The sequence below is a fragment of the Xyrauchen texanus genome, chromosome 12 (assembly GCF_025860055.1).
Source record: "Xyrauchen texanus isolate HMW12.3.18 chromosome 12, RBS_HiC_50CHRs, whole genome shotgun sequence".
In the NCBI taxonomy this organism is placed as follows: domain Eukaryota; kingdom Metazoa; phylum Chordata; class Actinopteri; order Cypriniformes; family Catostomidae; genus Xyrauchen; species Xyrauchen texanus.
Window position 1 is genome coordinate 10,486,159 of NC_068287.1, and position 17,326 is coordinate 10,503,484.

At 38.7% G+C, this 17,326-nt stretch overlaps 1 protein-coding gene across 1 annotated transcript; it reads right to left on the reverse strand.

The window, feature by feature from the left end:
• Positions 1-798: 798 nt before the first annotated feature.
• LOC127653152 (queuine tRNA-ribosyltransferase catalytic subunit 1) lies at positions 799-15,979 on the reverse strand. Its single transcript, XM_052139715.1, has 9 exons — positions 15,700-15,979; positions 15,533-15,601; positions 10,292-10,430; positions 9,986-10,180; positions 6,868-7,006; positions 4,356-4,431; positions 3,945-4,054; positions 1,147-1,231; positions 799-1,040 (listed from the first exon to the last, which is right to left on the reverse strand). Exons 1-9 carry the CDS (start codon positions 15,934-15,936, stop codon positions 888-890), a joined length of 1,203 nt encoding a protein of 400 aa, XP_051995675.1. The 5' UTR covers positions 15,937-15,979; the 3' UTR covers positions 799-887.
• Between the last annotated feature and the right edge of the window lie 1,347 nt (positions 15,980-17,326).

Sequence of the window (17,326 nt, forward strand, 5' to 3'; positions counted from 1 at the left end):
TCAGCACAAATACTCAAACCAACCCATCTGGCACCAACAATCATGCCACGGTTCCCCATTCTGATGGTTGATGTGAACATTAATGATTTTATGCACTGCTGCCACACGATTTGCTGATTAGATAATCGCATGGATGATTGTTGGTGCATTTCTGTAACTGCTGATCTCCTGGGATTTTCACACACAACAGTCTCTAGCATTTACTCAGAATGGTGCCAAAAACAAAAATAACATCCAGTGAGTGGCAGTTCTGTGGACAGAAATGCCTTGTTGATGAGAGAGGTCAACAGAGAATGACCAGACTGGTTCGAACTGACAAAGTCTACGGTAACTCAGATAACCACTCTATACAATGTGTTGGGTTGGCATTGTTTTGGCAGCATCAGGGGGACCTACACAATATTAGGCAGGTGCTTTTAATGTTGTGGCTGATTGTACAGACAGACAGATGGATGAATGGACATATAGTGATAGACAGACAGATAGATAGATAATGGATGGATAAACAGATAGATAGTGACAGAGAGACAGGCAGATAGCTAAACATCTTTCTATCAACCAATATATCCATCTACCTGTTTGTCAATCCATCATCCATATATATCTATCCTTTCATCTGTCAATCCATCATCCATATCTACCTGTCTGTAACTTGTTAAGTATGAATTTTTTCTATAAAATAAGCACTGACATATTGCATTATTTTATTTGTTGAAAAAGTAAAACCTTTTGAATAAAATATTTTATTTACAGAAGAGATATTTCACATATTTTGTTAAAAAAAATGTACAGTATAAAAAAACTGTTTAAAAAAGACCAAACAATAAATCCTGTATAAAAAAAAAAAAAGGCAAGAAAAACTGCAAATCCTTCCTGATGGAAGCCACTTAGTTGACAGTGATGTTTACGGACTGTAGCGCCTCTACAGCCCAGCTGGGATACTGTTCACTCGATGGGAACAACCTCTTCATGAAAGCTTTCACAAACTCAGGAAACTTCTTCTCTATGATGCTCTGATGCACAGAACGCATAAGCGTGAGCTAAAGAAAGATACAGTGTGGATAGCATTAAAATGAAGCGATAACAAATACAACAATAATAATGTAAACAACATGAAGTAAACAGGTTACCCTGGTCGATAATTACCTGGTAGGAGATGTTATGGATGGTAATGTGATGCATGGCTGCAGTGTCGCTCTTGAACAGGGCGTGGAGGTAAGCCCGACTGTGCCTGTTATTTTTAAGGGGGGAAAAATAAATTAAATCTTGGAGGCAGAGATTCCATTAGTAATACATTCACATTTACATTTATGCATTTGGCAGATGCTTTTATCCAAAGGGACTTACAGTGCAATTATTACAGGGACAATCAACCCGGAACAACCTGGAGTTAAGTGCCTTGCTCAAGGACACAATGGTGGTGGCCGTGGGGTTAGAACCTGTGACCTTCTGATTAACATCCCTGTGCTTTAACCACTACGCCACCACCACTCCATACGTCACAGGACGTATACGTCACAGGATCAAATAGGACACATTTCTGGATAAACATACTCTGCTGGTTCTGGAACATTCTCCTATTGACCAATCACTGCTTTTAGGGGTAGGTTTATGTAAAGGGTAAGGTTTGGGGCTAGGTTTAGGGGGCTATAATGTATTAATAGGAAAGTTGAAGCAAGAATATTTAGTTATTTGGCAAATAACGTTAAGCATATAAAAGAGTGCAATAGCAGTGTGGCAGGGCGGAGGGCGAAGGGCGGGGCCGGGTCATGATGCTACACACCCAGCCCCTAATTAGGATAATTAAGCCTCCGAGAGGGATAAAGACTGACTGGAGATGACAGCGCAACAGAGAGAGAGAGATTTAAGGGCAGCTACCCGTCTGGGTTTGTGTCATTTTGGTTGAGGTTATTATTAAACTATTATTTATAATGTCAAGCCGGTTCCCGCCTCCTTTCCATTAATCCCTTTACAAGCAGCAATTTGAATATTCATGGGATTCGGAAGGGATTCTTAACATATTCACTGAACGCAAGTAATTTTTCGTCATGTCAAAATGATCAAGAACAGTAAATTTATTTATTTATAGGGATGGGAATCAGAAGCAATTTAATGATTCTGCTTTTAATTCCAAATCCAACAACTCTGGTTCCAAAATTATTATTATTTAACTTTTTTTTCAATTTTGATAGCGTAATTGATCCTAACTATATACTAGGGCTGCAACTAACGATTCTTTTGATAATCGTTTAATCTAACGATTACTTGACTAATTGGTGATTATTGCATGGATTAATCATTAGCTCTTAACCGATTATTCAGGTTGTGTCCTGACTTAAAATGTTGTATTAAACATGCTTACTAACAATAAAGAGTACAAAATCATCTTTTAAAATACCTCTAAATGACATTCACTGAATAAAGGGGAAAAATATTTGTATTAAGTTTAATTCAGTAAAGAATTATCAAGTTGTTATCAAGTGTTTTTGTCTTGTTTTCCATTTAAAATGGTCTATAAATCCTTAAAACAAGATCCATTTAATTGAGAAGCAACATGTAAGATATGTAGACTTGCTTTAAGAGAATGTATCTTAAATATATGTGTATTTTCACTTGGTTATACTTCTGCGAGGGCAGTTAAGACAAAATCTATTCTCTAAATGCAAGTGTACATATCTTATATGCTGCTTCTCAGGTGAATGTGTCTTTTTCTAAAGGATTTTTAGATATTTTAAAATATTTGTATTTTTTATATTATATTTAACATTCTCAAGTAAATGTACATTGTTTTAAAAAGAAAATTAAGATATTTTTAAAATCAAACATATTTTGTTGAAATGTATAATGGGGCGAAGACTTCCTCTCTCACCTTTCTGTTCACTTCAATCCATCTTAAACTCATAAAAAACAAACTCTCTCTTATTAATAAAGCTGCGTATTGCCAATTTTCTTCACGATAAGAAATCCACAGTGACGCATATATTATGATTTAATAAGTTGTGAGACATCGTGTTATAATCTATCTGCATTAAGCATGCATGCTCGAGGGATGAGCGTCCCCGTGACAGAGTGTGTATCAGCCGGATGCAGTTTCAATCTCCCCCCCTCAGATCAGGATACTATGTGCAACTCATAGAAGAGGTGCTGACCGCACAGAGAAATGCCAGTTTTAGAGTTTGAAGTCATTTAAATGATCTGCTTCCGTATAATTTGAACTTTAATAAAGCTGAAACGCATTAAATATAACTGTATTTAAGATGTAACGCCGGGGTGTTTCCTTTAAAGAGCTCTGACTCCATTTATTCCACAACAAGAGTACTTCTGTATTTACTTATTTGGTATTTTTGTATAATTCCCCAATACTTTGTGATCTATATCACCTGAAGCTGTTTGTAAAGTTTAGAGTGCATCTGGACTGTGAGCTGTGTAATTCTTCCTCTCCACAGTCTTGAGTGAACTGCAGTGCTGCTCTTGTGCATCATCATTATAGTTTAATGTGATCTCATGTTATGTTATATGAGATCGAACGACTATGACAATTAAATTTTTTGCAGACAATTTTATAGTCGACGTTGTCGATAACGTTGACTAATCGTTTCAGCCCTGCTATATACTAAAAAATAAATCACTAAACAAATTAAAAACAATACTTTTCTGGTAACTTTTTTTTATACTTTTTCAATAAACTTGTTCTCGATCATTCCGTCATAAATGATCGGTAAAAAGGAAGTGATACATTAGTAAATCAAGACTAAATTCTGTCATGATGTATTTTTCTATTTCTGTGCAACCATTTGGACAATGCAACAGAAAGATGTGTAGTCTATTTACTGTCTTTGTATTATTTTGAATGTCATGATATTAGAATATGTATTGGTTCTTGATTCCCAAGCCTAATGTTGAATCAACAGTTTAGCCACTGAATTTACAGACAGATTCTGTACCTCCTGCAGGTGGGACAATGGCAGTCTGGATCAATCGGCTGGAAGTCTTTAGCATACTGTTTCTGTTTGAGCTGCAGAGATCCCCAGGGAACCAATGCTGAGCCAAATCTCTGAAACAGCCCAAAATGTACATCAGATATAGCCTCATGAAAAGTAACAAAATATTGATGAGATTACAGCAAGAAGCTTCTATCTGGAGTTATTCAAGGACAGTAATTGAAAAAAATACGTTTTAGTAGTCTCTTGACAGGCCAAAACTGTGCTAAATCTGTCTAAAACAGAATTGCTTATAATGTGCTTTTTAGGATTGTGGAAGGACTTCTGATTCAATCCAAATTTTTAGAAAACAGGAACAACAGCTCCAAAAGCATTTTAAATAGAGAGGGATGTCAAGAGAAATCCATTACTTACAGCTGTTCGAGTTGGGAAAACACAGTCAAACATATCACAGCCCAAGGCAACACAGACCACCAGGTCTAGCGCATAGCTAAACACACAAAGAGACAATCAAAAACAAATATTGACAACAACAACAAAAAATGACCAATTAAACATGTACAAGCCAATGTTACCATTAATTCTTTACACTCACAAATTAAGCGAATAACATGTCAAGGCATGGGTAGATTAGATGGTAAGCGAACAATCAGTTATCATAGTCAATGTGTTGAATGCAGGAGAAATGGACAGAAGACCTGAGCGACTTTGACCAGGGCCAAATTGTTATGGCAAGATGACTGGGTCAGAGCATCTCTGAAATGGCAAGGCTTGTGGGGTGCTCCCGGTCAGTAGTGGCGAGCACCTACCGACAGGGGTACGAGGAGGGACAAACCACAAACTGGCAACCGGGTGTTGGGTGCCCAAGTCTCATCGATGTGTGAGGGCACAAAGGCTCTCCCATCTGTTCCGAACCGACAGAAGGTCTGTGGCACAAGTCACAGAAAATTATAATGATGGTTTCAGGAGGAATGTGTCATATCACACAATGCATCGCAACCTGGTACATATGGGACTGCATAGCTGCAGACCGGTCAGAGCGCCCATGATTACCTCCTTCCACATTCGAACGTGCCTACAAATGGCAAACAAGCATCGGGACTGGACCTTGGAGCAATGGAAGAAGGCCGCCTGGTCCGATGAGTCCAGTTTCTTTTACATCACGTGGATGGCCGTGTGTACGTGTGTAATGTTTACCTGGTGAAGTTATAGCACCAGAACGCACTGTGGGAAGATGACAAGCTGGTGGAGGGAGTGTGATGTTCTGGGCAATGTTCCCTGATGGCAGTGGTCTCTTTCAGCAGGATAATGCACCCTGTCACACTCTACACATTTTTCGGGAATGATTTGAGGAACAGTTCAAGGTGTTGCCCTGGCCTCAGAATTCCCCAGATCTCAATCCGATAGAGCATCTGTGGGATCAACAAGTCTGATCCACGGTGGATCCACCACACACCTTACAGGAATTTAAGGATCTGATGCTAATGTCTTGGTGCCAGAAACAACAGGACACCTTCAGGGGTCTTGTAGAGTCCATGCCTCGGCGGGTCAGAGCTGTTTTGGTGGCACTAGGAGGACCAACAGCATATTACACAGGTGGTCATAATATTTTGTCATCTGTGTATATTGGACAGACCCTTCATCCATCTGAGCAGAAACACCCCCTGTATGTACTGACTCATGCATTGTTCACTACTCTTTACAAAGACATCCTATAAAAACATTTAATGCAGAACAGTTCATTTCTTTTTTAAGGCTATTTATCACATTTTGGCACAACAACATTTATTTGGACGCACATGCTCCTAGTAAATGTGATGAACTACACCTGTGGTTACTGCAGTTATAAATGGCTCAGAAAAGGGAAGTTAGTTCTAAGAAAAACCCAAGCATAATTTGTTTGCAGATGCCACTTGGGTTGATATTTGATGAAATACAATTAACAACCTGGTCTCATATAATCACGTTACTATGTTTATGCTTGTTGTACATATCGCTGCAGTTTCCTGGTGAAATGAACACTAGAGGCGCTACAACAACAATTATTACTAGTAAAACAGCAGATTATCAGTTCATAAACACTAACTTTTCTCTCTGTTCCTCACACAATGCTATCATATGTCATCGAAACAATTTTACTATAAGTGCATGACTTCTTAGGTGATACATTTGAATGTTTGCATTACATGACCAACTATATTTAAGCTTGTTCAGGCATTATTCATTTACACATGAGTTGAAAGTGTCATAGAAGCACCACAAAATGACATGGTTGCTTCAGCAATTGTGTTTATCATCTCACATTTGTTTTTATGTCACTACCAGTTAGGTTTAGGTTAAGGGTAAGGAGGTAGGTTTTGTTGCTGTAGATCTTGATAAGAGCATTAGTCTTAAAAAAAAAAAAAAAAAAAAACATTTGGCAGAAAATGTACTCACTTTAATCAGAGGAAATTTCATAATTTCACATAATATCATTTTGCAAAAACGTTGCTACAGCCATGTTGTTTTCATGAGATCAGGCTCACGTTTTTTTTATCTGTCAACATCTGGGACACATTCGATTTTTCAATTTGAGAACAAATCAAAATGATTTAATGCAAATTGTAATAGTTATGGTCTCATGCATTGGTCTTACAGATTGGCTTTGATGATTTCCTAATTTTTGTTTGGATGATCAGGCATATTTCAATACTATAGAACCTATTATGTCTCTTCTCCTGCCCATCAGGGCACATATTTTGCTTATCTGCACTTTAGCAAATAATGAGAATATTTTAATTAAATTAATTATTTTTATCTTTTTAAAACTCACATTTGAGTCCTAAGCAGAAGGTTTTTGTCTAAATCATAAGTGCATGGCTGGCCATACTCACAGCGTAGAGAAAACATTGGTAATCGCAGTTTAAAGGGAAGTGGTGAAACTTACCCAACTCCCATGAGGTAGCGGGGTTTTTCTCTGGGGAGGTGGTCTGTGCTTAGAGTCACCATCTTCCAGAAGTCATCCTTCTCCTCTCCCCCACTCAAACCACCAATGGCAAAACCAGGTACATCACGCTTTGTCATTTCTGAATGAAGAAACATACAAGAAAAATGCTAATATGGTGGCAAATGTAGGGCAATTAATTTGAATGCTTCCAGTGCTCCAGAAGTAGAACATTCAGTCATATGTAAATATGCCACATTCTTACATAAGCCTATGGCTAAAATCACTTACAGCCATTTTAACATTCTAACTTCCACAACACTGAGCTGTTGATTTAGCCACGAACCCTCTTTCCAAAACACAGTACAGATACCGTTGAAACCGACACAAAGCATGTTCCCACAGTTGTCAAAAACAACATTAGTGAAATAGTGCACTCAACTGACAAATTATAAATCAGAATATGTCATAAAGCCTCAATAATTCGCTACACAGCAACACTGAGAATGCACAAAAGGATTGACAGGCAGAAAGCATCAGAGCCTACGGACACATTTTGGTTTGCGGTCTGGTGCGGTTACAGAGGTAGGCAAGATATCTCATTCCACTTTTTTCAGTGATATCTTTCAGGAAGTAGGAAATTTTTTCAATACCTTTCCATACATTTATTATTTTTTATTTTATTTTATTATTTTTAAAGCACCTTTATTGCCATAGGGACGTCAAATGTAGCAGCAATTTGGTACTATGTCAATAATAAAAAAAATTATGTCACGATACTACATAAACACTGGTATCAGTAGTACCGAGCACTGACTTAATTCGATACCCGCACTCAGTCTAAACTGACACATAACTGCTGTCAAATGCTCACATGTGAATTTGACATTTGTGAAAACATTTATTCACAATTAATGTAATTAAAATCGTAATAGGTTCTAGTGTGACTATTAAACCAAAAAAAGGATGCAATTTAATAAAAAAGTATTCAGTCTGCATGTGCTGAATGCTTTACAGTGAATCTGTGAACCAGCTCATATGCCAAAATCAGTACTGGCACTACCTATGCACATATTACACAGTCTGCGTAGGGCACCAACTCCCTAGGGGGCACCATGTTACCCTAGGGAGGCACCAGAAACCCCACGGCTGCCCTTACTCTCACGTTATACATTATTCAAGGACCCGAAAGCAGTCACGGAACACAAATGATCACCTCGAGCTTGCACCATGCTCTCGCACCACGCATCGCACCTCATCTGATGATCGCAGAGCTCTGCGTAGGGCATCAACTTGGCCAGTTGCAGCCCTGGCTACAATCACCACATTAAGCGCATCACACACATTGTGCATATTGTAATATATGACAGAACAAGGCACTTATTCACTGTGAAACACGTAGTGCCGGCAAACTATGTTTATATAAATAAATCAAAGAATTTTGCCCTTTAATAATAACACTGGATCATTTAAACAACTGCATATCCAGGAGGTGTGAAGCTGCCTTAAAAAAAAAACAAAAAAAAAAAACACACAAACTGAAAAGAATGGAGCAAAATTCATGACTAAAGTCTTTGAAGCGTAAAAGCATGGTGAATTGCTCTAATCGAAAAAAATAAATGCATTGTATTTCTAGAGGTAGAGAGAACAGCAGTGTATGTTTTGATAGTTTGCTTTTCAAAACTGTTCATGGGTAGAAAAAAGATACATAAATTATTTTATTTGCACTTGTGGATGGGCACGAAACACACCTTTCCACTGATTGGTCAACCCACGTCATCATCAGTTCCTCAGTGCCGTGCAACAGAATAATTATCCATCACTGCTCAACTTTTAATGCAACTATGTATTATCTCTCGCATTAAAATCTCTATCAAAAGGTGTGGTGAAGCTGCACACAGCGCGATCCACTGCACCACGTGGAGCGGATGCATTTATGTTGTACTGAAGCACAGACCAGTATGTGGGATGCATTGGCTTTTAAAAATGTTTATAAAAAGCTTGCCGATACATTGTTCAGGTTACTACATAACTCAGATGTTTGAAGAGCGGATAGCTGTGTAGGTAGGCATTACGTAAGGGTGACCAGTCCCGAATTGGAAACGTATTGGTCTCATTTCACTTATTTGTCCATGGCTGGGTTTCCAGAAAGCCTAAGTAGAACATTAGTATCACTAAAGTAGCACTAAATCTCTTCGGCACGTTTCCCAAAAAGCATCAAAGTAGTAAAGTAAAATCTTTGTAAATTAACGAGGGATTTTAACCAATTTAAAGTCATAAGTGCAACTTCAATGTATCTTTCTTGCATTTTCACACTTTATCAGAGAATAAGGAACATTTAATAACTAGTTATATATATATATATATATATATATATATATATATATATATATATATTGTTAGCGAAAGAGAACTAAATCTAACTGAAATCTAGATGGTATTTTCAAATTAACTGAATATTTCAAAAAATAACTTTGGAAGGTGAATATTTATTTTTTTATAATGAAATGAATTGTGAGATGTTTCCAAATTAAATATTCAATGCTTATAAATACAGCCATGTTAAATTTCTACCTCCCAAAAATCAAGCACTGTAAATACAATGCATTTATGTTTTCCATTAGAGCAATTCACCATGCTTTTAAGCTTCAAAGACTTTAGTCATAAATTTAGCTCCATAGCAAAGACTGTCAAAATAAGTTTGATTCAACTTGTGACAAATGTTAATTGAAGAGTAAAAATGTAATATTCACTAAAATGTAGAAATCACAATAAAATAAATGTAAAATAATAATGTTAAAGCAATATCTCACAAGCAAGAGTGCTGTTGTACTGAATAAAATATTTGATCAATGTTTTAATTTTATGAATTCATTTGGTTAGACACCAGTTGAATTAAACTGCAAAACAAGGAATTCAGAAAAAAAAAAAAATTGAGGTATTTACAAAGATTTCTTCCTCAAAAGTAAGAACCGTTATGGAACTGTTAAGGAATCTGAAATAAATAATTAAATACCTTACGATTCCCATCCCTACCTGGTAGGCAGTTTACTGGGTTTTGGAACAGAGCCAAATTGATGTTGAATAATGGCATGCAGTCATTATGTTATGCAGCACTCACCATCTAAGCAGGCCTTGCGCAGATTTGCATCAAGCCCTCCTTGAATAATGGCGAACAGGTTCTGTCGATGTGGATTCTTATTTGCAGCGATGCAACGGTCAAGCCAGCGCACAGAGCGGTGCATGGCCTCCTCCACCCGCGGCCCCTTTACTGTACTGCTCACCACATCATCCAGTTGCATCATAATATCTGATCCTGCACATATTCCTAACAGTTACAATCCACTGAGGGAATAAAGACATGACTTAGCATTTTTTGTATGATTTATACTGGTTGAGAGATAATGATCTGCAGCAACACTCATACCCAGGCTGTTCTGTATGGCAATGGATTGCTCAGGTGTAAGCAGGATTTCTTTTCCATCATAAGGGGAATGGAACGTGACCCACTCCTCAGTCACCACAGACAGCTCAACTAGAGACACCATCTGAAATCCTCCGCTGTCCTAGAAAATAAAACACAGAATTTGAGGATTTTGGTGAATCAAGAGCAGGGAAAAACAAAGCAAAGTCTAAAGGGTTATGGCACTATTTGATCAATTAATTATTTTTCTTTTACAAATTTCCATTTCTATGTCAGATTCCAATATTTGGAATACATTTAATTGAATATACTTAATAGTGAAAGAGTGTAAGCAGGACTTACTGCTTACATGGACCATGTTATCACACTTGCATTTTACTTTACTTTAGTTTTACTTTACACATTCACAAAGAGCATTTTTCCAAGACTTTGCTATGACATTTCAAGATTGTTCTTCTCGTTTCCATGACTTTCCAGCACATTTACATGCACACTAAAATGCCGATAACTCCCAAAAATCAGTTTATTTAAAAAAAAAACGAGAGCCAAGAGAGATAAAGGCGACCGAAGACGGCGGTTCGACAGAGAGAGTGTTACGGGCAGCTGCCCGGCATGCATTTCTCTTTTTCCCTCTCGGCTTGATCAGCCTGATTAGGGGCCGGGTGTGTAGAATCACGGACCGGCCCTGCCCTTCACCCTGCCACAGCAAGAAACCGGTGTTTCCATGAGATTTGAAATAATCGAGTTATTCTCTGCTTTTGATGTCAAACTTTGAAGAGGCATGCACACAACAAATTACACACACTGGATAAGTCATTAAGAACGCTGGTAAAGGGGTTTACATGCAACGCAAAATCGGGGTAGTGGACGAAAATCCCATTTCAATGTTCAAACTTCAAAGAATGACGGGCTGGTTTGAGTATTTCTGCAACTGCTGATCCCCTGGGATTTTCACACACAACAGCCTATAGAATTTACTCAGAAAGGTGTCAAAAACAAAAAACATCCAGTGAGGCAGTTCTGCAGATGGAAACACCTTGCTGACGAGAGAGGTCAACGGAGAACAGCCAGATTGGTTCGAGCTGACAGAAAAGCTACAGTAACTCAGATAACCGCTCTGTACAATTGTACAGACAGAATATATATATTTAATCTTTTACCTGGTCTGCAACAATGTTTAGGTAGGTGGCATGTGTCAAATTGACGTCCAAATTAATGGCCTATATATATATATATATATATATATATATATATATACACACACACAGTATCTCACAAAAGTGAGTACACCCCACACATTTTTGTAAATATTTGATTATATCTTTTCATGTGACAACACTGAAGAAATGACACTTTGCTACAATGTAAAGTAGTGAGTGTACAGCTTGTATAACGGTGTAAATTTGCTGTCCCATCAAAATAACTCAACACACAGCCATTAATGTCTAAACCGCTGGCAACAAAAGTGATTACACCCCTATGTGAAAATGTCCAAATTGGGCCAAAAGTGTCAATATTTTGTGTGGCCACCATTATTTTCCAGCACTGCTTTAACCCTCTTGGGCATGGAGTTCACCAGAGCTTCAAGTTGCCACTGGAGTCCTCTTCCACTCATCCATGACGACATCACGGAGCTGGTGGATGTTAGAGACCTTGTGCTCCTCCACCTTCCGTTTGAGGATACCCCACAGATGCTCAATAGGGTTTAGGTCTGGAGACATGCTTGGCCAGTCAATCACCTTCACCCTCAGCTTCTTTAGCAAGGCAGTGGTAGTCATGGAGGTGTGTTTGGGGTCGTTAACATGCTGGAATACTGTCCTGCGGCCCAGTCTCCGAAGGGAGGGTATCATGCTCTGCTTCAGTATGTCACAGTACATGTTGGCATTCATGGTTCCCTCAATGAACTGTAGCTCCCCAGTGCCAGCAGCACTCATGCAGCCCCAGACCACGACACTCCCACCACCATGCTTGACTGTAAGCAAGACGCACTTGTCTTTGTACTCCTCACCTGGTTTCCGCCACACGCTTGACACCATCTGTCATGCCAACATGTACTGTGACATACTGAAGCAGAGCATGATACCCTCCCTTCGGAGACTGGGCCACAGGGCAGTATTCCAGCATGTTAACGACCCCAAACACACCTCCATGACTACCAGAAGGTCGGGGGTTCAAGCCCCAGCACCACCCAGATGCCACTGTTGGGCCCTTGAGCAAGGCCCTTAACCCTATCTGCTCCAGGGGTGCCGTAACATGGCTGACCCTGCACTCTGACCCCAGCTTAGCTGGGATATGTGAAAACTAATAAATTTCACTGTATATACCGTAATTTCCGGACTATAAGCCGCAACTTTTTTCCCACGCTTTGAACCTCGCGGCTTATACAATGACGCGGCTAATATATGGATTTTTCCCGCTTTCAAATGTTTTATATATATATATATATATATATATATATATATATATATATATATATATAAAAAAACATTCTGTGACGTGCTCAGTTTTTTGGCAGCGTGAAGCTTTCATTAGACCAATGAAATTGCCGAGCGGGTTAAGGTCAAAACAACTTTTTTGTTTACTGTTTAGATTAAATCGACGGCTCAAACTTCCCATCATTCTGATTATAGTAGTAATTTTGTCAACCTCACCATGGCAAAGACATGGAGAAACGAATATGATGCTGCTTTCAAGTTGAAGACGATTGATCTGGCTGTTGCACGGGAGCTTGGTCTTAATGAGTCGATGATAAGACGTTGGAAACAGCAGCGTGAGGAATTGACTCAGTGCAAAAAGACAACTAAATCTGAGGCTATTTAACTCCGACACTGAAGGAGATGACTTCAGTGGTTTCAGTGCACAGGACGAGGAAGATAGTGACCAATGACTTTCTTGGTAGGCTACTGTTTACTGCAAATGTTTTATTACAAGCCGTGTGTGGCAGCGGGCGTGGTCAAGCGCCCGTCCGGAGAGAAAAGCTGTAAGGGCGCTTACACCTGCGCTAAATTATGTCTAACACCGGTGTCTAATTTCAAGTGCCCTGCTTCACGTGTCCTTCTTGGGAAAACTGTCACACGGGCACCAGTGTGACAGTTTTCAGCAGGGCACTTGACGTTCCAGGTAAGGCTTTTAATGGCCACAGCAATGTTTACAATCAATTTTATAAAGTTTCTCAATTCCTCTATGCGCCAACACTAGACTGGCGTGTGTCACTCTCTCAGCTCTGTGGCTGCTGCCTTTTTATGCCGCTCTCCCCATGCTTACTGAAATTAGACACCGGTGTTAGACATAATTTAGCTAAGGTGTAAGCGCCCTTACAGCTTTTCTCTCCGGACGGGCGCTTGACCACGCCCCGCTGCCACACCGTGTTTCGTTAAAGCCTACTTATTTTTGTTACAAGCCGTGTTTCGTTAAAGCCTGAGTAAAGTTCATTTGTTTCAATGTACCGGTAGGCACCTGCGGCTTATAGACAGGTGCGGCTTATTTATGTTCAAAATAATATTTTATTTAAAAATCAGTGGGTGCGGCTTATATTCGGGTGCGCTCAATAGTCCGGAAATTACGGTATGCAAAAAACTGTGTGTATAATGATAAAATAAAGGATTCTATTCTTGTGCATCAGCTTTAGAAGAGGCTTCCTTCTGGGACGACCGCCACGCAGACCAATTTGATGCAGGTCCCGTGACCCCCCCACCCCTTCAACCTCTGCAGCAATGCTGGCAGCTCTTATACGTCTATTTCCCAAAGACAACCTCTGAATATGACGCTGAGCACGTGCACTCATCTTCTTTGGTCAACCATGGCGAGGCCTGTTCTGAGTGGAACCTGTCCTGTTAAACCACTGTATGGTCTTGGCCACTGTGCTGCAGCTAGGCAATCTTCTTATAGCCTAGGCCATCTTTATGTAGAGCAACAATTCTTTTTTCAGATCCTCAGAGAGTTCTTTGCCATGAGGTGCCATGTTGAGGGAGTGTGAGAGCGATGACACCAAATGTAACACACCTGCTCCCCATTCACACCTGAGACCTTGTAACACTAACAAGTCACATGACACCAGGGAGGAAAATGGCTAATTGGGCACATTTTCACTTAGGGGTGTACCCACTTTTGTTGCCAGCGGTTTAGACATTAATGGCTGTGTGTTGAGTTATTTTGAGGGGACAGCAAATTTACACCGTTATACAAGCTGTACACCCACTACTTTACATTGTAGCAAAGTGTCATTTCTTCAGTGTTGTCACATGAAAAGGTATAATCAAATATTTACAAATGTGAGGGGTGTACTCACTTTTGTGAGATACTGTACACACACAAACAGTTGAAGTTTATATACACCTTAGCCAAATACATTTAAACTCAGTTTTTCACAGTTCCTGACATTTTATTGTAGAAAACATTCACATTCTTAGGTCAGTTCGGATCACTACTTCATTTTAAGAATATGAAATGGCAGAATAAAAGGAGAGAATTATTTATTTCAGCTTTTATTTCTTTCATCAAATTCCCAGTGGGTCAGAAGTTTACATACACTTTGTTAATATTTGGTAGCATTGCCTTTAAATTGTGACTTCAACCTAAGTGTATGTAAACTTTTGACTTCAACTGCATGTAATACACACACACACACACACACACACACATACATACATATATATATATATATATAAATAAATAAAATAATGTATGTGTATACATATGTGTGTGTGTGTTTTTTTTGGAAATAAACATAACACTGCCATTTTCTTGATAAGTTTCATTAGAATCACCCAACCAGGTTGACTAGATGGTCATCATGCCAATCAACCACATAAACCAGCTTGGGCCTGCTAATTATAACACACAAAAGCTAGAAACCATGGCCAACTACCATGACTTGTATTACATATAGATATCTAATATTGGGATTATATTAATAGCCAGAGGGGAACTGGCTCCCCCAGCTGAGTCTGGTTTCTCCCAGGTTTATTTTCTCAATTAACCAACATCTTAAAGAGTTTTGTGTTCCTTGCCACAGTTATTTGTGGGGGCCTAAAGACAAATAATTCTTAAGGCATGATTTTAATCACATTTTCCATTTAAACTGCTCAATGAGGACTTTAAATCATTAAAGACATTACTGCATCATTTTCACTAAAGCTGCCTTGAAACAATGTGTGTTGTGAAAAGCACAATACAAATAAAAATTACTTGACTTCAAGATTTTTAGCATCTAGTACCAATAATTATGAATTACACATTACTTACCGTTAAAAGATTTCTTTTCCAGTTCATAAATCCATGCAACCCATTGGCTTTCTCTATTAACTCAGCACCCTGTTTGGACACATTAAAAAGTTAACCATGTTCACTCTATTAATTCCTATGAAACCATGTAAGAATTTTACGTATGTCCAGCATTCCTCCACACATACCGGTCTCATACCCAGGTGATACGTGTTTCCCAGGCATATCTGACAGTCCAGATCCTCCAGCTGGTCCACAGTGATTCCTTTCAGGGTCCCCTGAGTGCCCACCGGCATAAACACTGGGGTATTGACAGTGCAGTGGGGAAGGGTAAGATTGCATGCTCTCGCTTTGCTCACAGGACACTCTGCTACAATGCGAAGAGCGAGAGGAGCAGCGGAAGATACTGCTTTTATTGATCCCATACTGTATTTGCACCCATGTGTACTATCCGGTATAGGCGCAGCCATTTTGAACACAATGATGATCGATCGCGAGGCCCATGTGTCACTACAACAGGAAGTGACTCGAGCGTCACCGTGGCACCGAATCCAGATCAGCGCCTGAATATCACTTTCATATTGCATGATTCAGTGGACTGCCATTAAATATTCGATCGAATTTGTATACTCAGATTCCACAAATATCTACAAAATGCAGATTCCGACAATGTCTCATTAAATTAATATTCCAGGTTCAATCAAAGTTAAGCTCAATCGACAACATTTGTGGGATCATGTTGATTACATTATTTTCGACTCGTCCCTCCTTTTCTTAAAAAAAAAAAAATCTGGGTTACAGTTTTTCAATTTCTGAACGTTAAAATACTGTTTCAAAAGTATAGACATAATATATAAATAATATGCATGATAACATGATTTTAGCTTGTTAAAATCACATAATAACCTTTTCTGTGTAAAGTTATAGCCAATTTTACAACTTTACAGCTCAAATAATAAAAATGTTTTAACAGAATAATTAATGCAAGTGCTTTTATAAAATTATAAGCTTCAAATTTCTGTTTAAACCCTCCAAAAATTGGCCCCATTCACTTCCATTGTGCCTCACTGTAACGTTGTAACATTTTTTTTATGAAAAGGGACATCAAAATGATTTTTTCTGGTAATCAATAATATGCCACAAATGGTGTTGATTGAGCTTATGCTGCTTCAAAGGCTCCACCATCATCCCTGTCCCAAAGAAACCCAAAATCACAGGACTTAATGATTACAGATCCATTGCTTTGACGTCTGTGGCCAGTCATTGAATCTATAACTGTCTGGTTTGTTTCAGCTACCAAGTCAGACATAAGAAGACTTCAAAGATAGTTCGGCCTGCTAAGAGGATTATTGGGACTCCCCTACCCACCTTAATAGATCTGTACACATCCAGAGTAACAAAAAGTTCTGGTAAAATCATTCTTGAACCCATTCACCCAGCACACTTCCTTTTCAAACTGTTGCCCTCCGGCCGCTACAGAGCTCTGAGGACCAGAACAGGAACATGAACAGTTTTTCCCCTCAGCCATCCACGTCATGAACAGTTAAAACTGCACCCAAATACTTCCCTTTTGTCAATAAAACCACATGTAACATTCAATCCATCCATTCATACTCATATCCATTTTTCATTTATATTCTTTAACATATCCTACCTCTTCTTCAATACATTACATCACCTGCACATAACTGTATATCTGTATATAAAATATTCTTATAACATTATTGCTCTAATGTATATTTCTCTTTATATTTATCTGTTATATCTTATTTTTACTTTATTTATTTTTTAATGTCACTATATGTATCAATGTTT

Coding starts and splice junctions, on each gene's coding strand:
- LOC127653152 (XM_052139715.1), bottom strand. CDS start 15,936: ATGGGATCAATAAAAGCAGTATCTTCCGCTGCTCCTCTCGCTCTTCGC. Junction 7,007..9,985: donor GCGCAAGGCCTGCTTAGATG/GTGAGTGCTGCA, acceptor TTCTTCATTCAG/AAATGACAAAGCGTGATGTA. Junction 1,232..3,944: donor CATTGTCCCACCTGCAGGAG/GTACAGAATCTG, acceptor TAAAAATAACAG/GCACAGTCGGGCTTACCTCC.